The sequence below is a fragment of the Macrobrachium nipponense genome, chromosome 35, assembly GCF_015104395.2.
Source record: "Macrobrachium nipponense isolate FS-2020 chromosome 35, ASM1510439v2, whole genome shotgun sequence".
Lineage (NCBI taxonomy): Eukaryota > Metazoa > Arthropoda > Malacostraca > Decapoda > Palaemonidae > Macrobrachium > Macrobrachium nipponense.
The window spans coordinates 57,097,526-57,102,525 of NC_061096.1; the positions used below are offsets into that span (position 1 = coordinate 57,097,526).

The 5,000-nt window shown below is 38.1% G+C and overlaps 1 protein-coding gene across 5 annotated transcripts in view; it reads left to right on the forward strand.

Moving 5' to 3' along the window:
- Positions 1-3,454, forward strand: part of LOC135208809 (BAG domain-containing protein Samui-like) — a 25,499-nt gene extending 22,045 nt beyond the window's left edge. For all 5 annotated transcript variants that reach the window (XM_064241339.1, XM_064241340.1, XM_064241342.1 and 2 more), the window contains one exon: positions 1-3,454. This exon is cut by the window's left edge and continues 1,360 nt beyond it. In XM_064241339.1, coding sequence (XP_064097409.1) covers positions 1-581 — 581 coding nt within the window. In that variant the 3' untranslated portion in view covers positions 582-3,454.
- Positions 3,455-5,000: the final 1,546 nt, after the last annotated feature.

Below are 5,000 nucleotides of genomic sequence, written 5' to 3' on the forward strand. Positions count from 1 at the left end.
AGCATCAGCAACAGTCAGAACCACAGGCTAAACCACAAGCTAAACCACAGCCACAACCTGCCAAAGATCCTCGTTTAACACAAATTGAAGCCGTGCAGGCATCTGTTGATGAATATATAGCTAAAGTCGATGCTTTTACTGGTGTGAAGAATGACCGAGAATTCCTGTACCTTGATGAGATGTTGACAAGGGCACTCTTACAGCTGGACAATGTTGACCCTGATGGTCGTGAAGATGTCCGACAAGCGCGTAGAGCAGTCATCAAGAACATCAACGCTGCCATCTCTGCCTTAGAAACCAAGGCCACCGATGCTGCAAAGAAGAACAAGGAAAAGACTCCCGAGAATGGCGAAGTCTCAATGGAAACAGACGCACAGGAGCAGTCTGCAGACACCAACAAAAGTCAGGAAGGTTCTGGCAAAGCTGTCGATGGTAAGGAACCAGCTGAGTCTTTACCGAACAATGCCGATGCCACCAAAAATGCTGACGAGACTAAAGTAGAGCGCATGGAAACTGCAGACTCTCAGGACCCTACCTCAGCGAGTAATGGCAAAGAGGCTCCAGTGACGACGTCAACTTAATATTTTCGATGGAAGATATGAATTACATGAATGATTGATGAATACTGTATGGCTGACTTTTGTGTAAATATGTGTGTATTTAATTGAGCTAATATATATATATGAATGAATAAAAGAAAGTTATATGATATTTGTTGTGTTGGTTACCCAGTTGATCTAAAGTTTGGTCTATATATATAAAGAGCTGAAGGGGCAAATGAAATTGTGTATAGTCATGTCTGTGTAGCTAACTTTTAAGGAAAGGTAACGCCGTAGTTAAGATTCATTAAGAGACACTTATTTAATTTCACGAGAGGCTCATATAGCACAAGACCATGCCATTATCAATAGCTGATGGCTTTTCACGTAACAGTCTTTCACTTGAAATCTGATGGCAACATATCTGTACATAGCTTTACCTGTTATGTTTGAGCTTTTAATTTATAAATTTGTTATAAATTATTTGTGTAAGTCATGAAATGTCTCACTATTCACAGAAGGAGAGCGAAATCTAAGGTTTGTGATGTAAACATGAAGGACACCACAATTCAAACTCGCACTGCCTGAGGAAATGCTTTGGGTGAGCCACCGCGTCTTTCGATGGCTCACTGCTATTTGGCACGGTGCCGGAAGGGTCACGGTTCTTCCGTGGCACCCCAGTTATTTTGGCACGGGGCTGCTTGATCCGGGAACTGCTGAATGGGAACTTCCCCAAAGATCAATTTAAGTTGTGTGGTCATTCTTCGTAGAAACGTCAGTTTAGTGAATCTTTCCTCCTATCATGAAGGCTGTCGAAAAGAAGTTATCGCGCTGACGAACGGAAAGTTTTGACGTTTTGGGAAATGGCCCACTTCCGGCTTCGGTAGTCACCTGTGGCTGAACTTCCTCAGCATCATCCTTGTTAGCTCAAGTTGGCGTGGCGAGAAGTCGGATGTTTGAGTTGTGAAGTGTTCAAGTACAGGGGTCCAGGAAGTTTAGTAAAATTGAATTAAATAAAAGCTGGGGGTTCATTAACATTCAAAGAATCGTGATTCATTTTTTTTACTTATATTGCAACGAAGCACGAGAATATCACTCTCTGCTATACGGTGCTAATTCATTAGGCTATTATGATGTAATGATTCAGCAATGCATTTCCTTAAAAAATGTCCACTTTCACTAAAAGAGTATATATTATTTTAGGCAATGAATGCAAGAATACACGCAATATCGCTTTTCAGAAAACCAACAGAATTATATAAACATGAGACGGACTATCTCTAGTTGGGTTGAAAATAGACCCAGTGCCTCCCCCTGACTTGGATTTTGCCAAGCCCGTGAAGTATTGCGTCATTTGTTTGGATGAGCTTTGTTTCAAAAGCGACATTATTAACCCCCCATACGTTCTGAATTTCCTTCCATGATAAGCAACTTTACTTTTTGCTTTATTCAGCGGATGTTGTCAATTTTTCCAGCTGTTTGACAGACAAAAACTTTAAACATTTTGAACACCCGCCCCAAAACTTATTCGGGATGAAAATTAAAGCTTTATATCTTTTGATGAGACGGTTTATCATAAGAAACCGCAAAATTCAAGTTTTCTTTCTTTGAAATTCTGGCATTTTACTGCCACATTAAACTATAGTAGCTACACTGCTTGTTGTTTAGAGCTGTAAAATTGTAATGGCTTTTTCCAAAACGTTTCAAGGGATTAACTGGTTTTCTCCACCAATGAAAGCCAAATAATCCTTGCTGTCGAGTCTAGACGTCTGTACGATTTTAGTGTTCCTACTTGACCTGACGTACAAGCAATTTATTACTAGCGTCCCTATGTGAATAGTGATCCTCTGAAGTGTTTCTTGAATTGAATGGAACTGTCCTATGAAGTGCGAGAGATGCAGAAGCGCATTGTACATAGAAATCCACTTGGTTACTGTACAGCGGTGTGGTCTTGTCTGTTGTGAAGTGGCTTGGTTTTTCAAGCTCCTATTACATATGTATACACGTATATATGTAATCGTGTACATATATATACATAATCTTTTATCTTTAGCTTAACGATATTCAATTTATCTGTCTGAATATTTCTTGTAAAGAAATGTCACCCATGTAAGGTGCTGTCAGAATTTTCGTAAAGTTAGTTAAGGGGCGCCATTTAACCATCGTTATCTTTTCGTTACATCATCAGCAATGACGTGTCATCCTTACAGATTATATTATAAGAAACGAAGTCACTTTTGAAGTTGGTCGTTCCGCGGAAGAACGAAGAGATAGGTCATACGGTTGTTATGATCTTCTCTGAACATTTAATCGTTCTTGGATGACCTGGGATATTGGTGCTTAAAAAGAAAAGTCAGGTTTTAAGATTCGCATCTCCCAAGCATCTCCACAGAGCCTTCGTTTTGTTCTTATTAACGAAATTAACTAAAATTGTTCGATAGATAAAATAAATGGGGGCTGATTTCTCCTTGATATGAGAAGGCGGAGGTGTCACGAAATTAATTTCATCAGATGTCTAAATCTGATGAGAAGAAAATGCGCGAGAAGGGTTGGAGGAGTTTCGGGGAAAAAGCCGCATTTCTTCTTCCCTGTCCAAAAACCAAACCTGACTTGGAATGATTACAAATATTTTCACTATTCGTTTAGGCTACGAGAAGGTGTGTCAACGGCTCTTTGAACTTCCCGAGGGCTTATTCTCTGAACGGTGGCGCTGACGTCGATTGTGATACATGACGTGCCAAAGATAATGTGTAAATATATATACATATGCGTGGTGCGCCGTATGCATCATGTACGTATATCAACTGAGTTATAGAGATATTCTGGATGTACTAATAACTCGATTGTGATTCTTTTCTGTTTCATTCTCTGTATACATGCCACTTAAATGTAAATAAATATATTTCTCCAATTAATCAAGATTCTTTCATTTATTATTCCTTTGACCGTTAATGGTTAATGCCTGCATTATGTTTTGAAAGGAACTTTGATTTAATGACCATCCCCTTAATTGGGATGGTGTACTGCCATTACTATAACTCTTATAGTGGAGTGGTGTTTGATGATGGAGTGGTTTGTGGAGAGAGAATTTTGTTCTTAGCAAGAGGCCGGGTTTATAAGAGTACCATCTACTGAGGATCATGGTAAAGGAACAAAAGTGTTGTAAGGCGTTCCAAAGTTTCAATAGTGAGGAGAATTAAGAAATTTCACATTTTAATAATGAGGTCAATAAAGGAATTTCACATCTTGATAATGAGGTGGATAAAGAAATTTTACATCTTGAAAATGAGATGGGTAGAGAAAATTTGACATCTTGATAATGAGGTGGATAGAGAAAATTTGACATCTTGATAATGAGGTGGATAGAGAAAATTTGACATCTTGATAATGAGGTGGATAAAGAAATTTGACATCTTGATAATGAGGTGGATATAGAAATTTAACATTCTGATAATGAGGTGGATACAGAAATTTAACATCTCAACAATGAGGGGAATTAAGAAATTTAACATTTTGATAATGAGGTGGATAGAGAAATTTCACATCTTGATAATGATGTGGATAAAAGAAATTTAACTTCTTAATGATGGGGTCAATAAAGAAATTTAACGCTGAATAAAAAATAGCGTCCTCTACGAAAAAAAAATAATAAAAAAGGCAGGTAATCCAGATCTTATGAAATGGGTAAAAAGAAATTGCTCTTAATCTTCTAAAACACGAAGCAAACATGAACCAAGGATATGGTGAAATACGATCTGGCATGATCAGGCATTTTAAAACTAATCTTTTTTTGCCTACATTTGTTTTCAGTCAGACATCTTCATTAAAAGAGAGAGAGAGAGAATTATCTTTTTTTGGCCTACATTTGTTTTCAGTCAGACATCTTCATTAAAAGAGAGAGAGAGAGAGAGAATTAACAGTTTTTCTAAAATCCCACAACTTCATCAGTGACGTGGTAATGCTTCAATGGGACGAGAACTCAACATGTGTTTACGTTTACTCTCGAATGGTTTCAAAAAGACGCACCCGCACAAATACACACACAGACACGTGTAGAGAGAGAGAGAGAGAGAGAGAGACGAGAAGAGGGGAAAGAGAGGAGAAAGAGAAGAGAGAGAGAGAGGATCACATGCCGTGAGTAAGTCACAACAGCAAAGGGCGAATGACGTCACAGGGCGGGTCTGTTCTTTACCTTTATATGGCCTCCAGTCTATAATACCTTTTCCATCTCTCTCTCTCTCTCTCTCTCTCTCTCTCTCTCTCTCGCCTCTATCTCTCTCTCTCTCTCTCATTATTTCTGTCTGCTGTTTGTCTCTTTCTAACCACACATACGATTGAAAATAGATAACATCCAGTTCAATGAGGTCCTTTTGTATAGTAATTGTATTAATGTACACAAAAATTGTGTAAGCAATAAAGTTACTATATATATATATATATATATATATATATATATATATA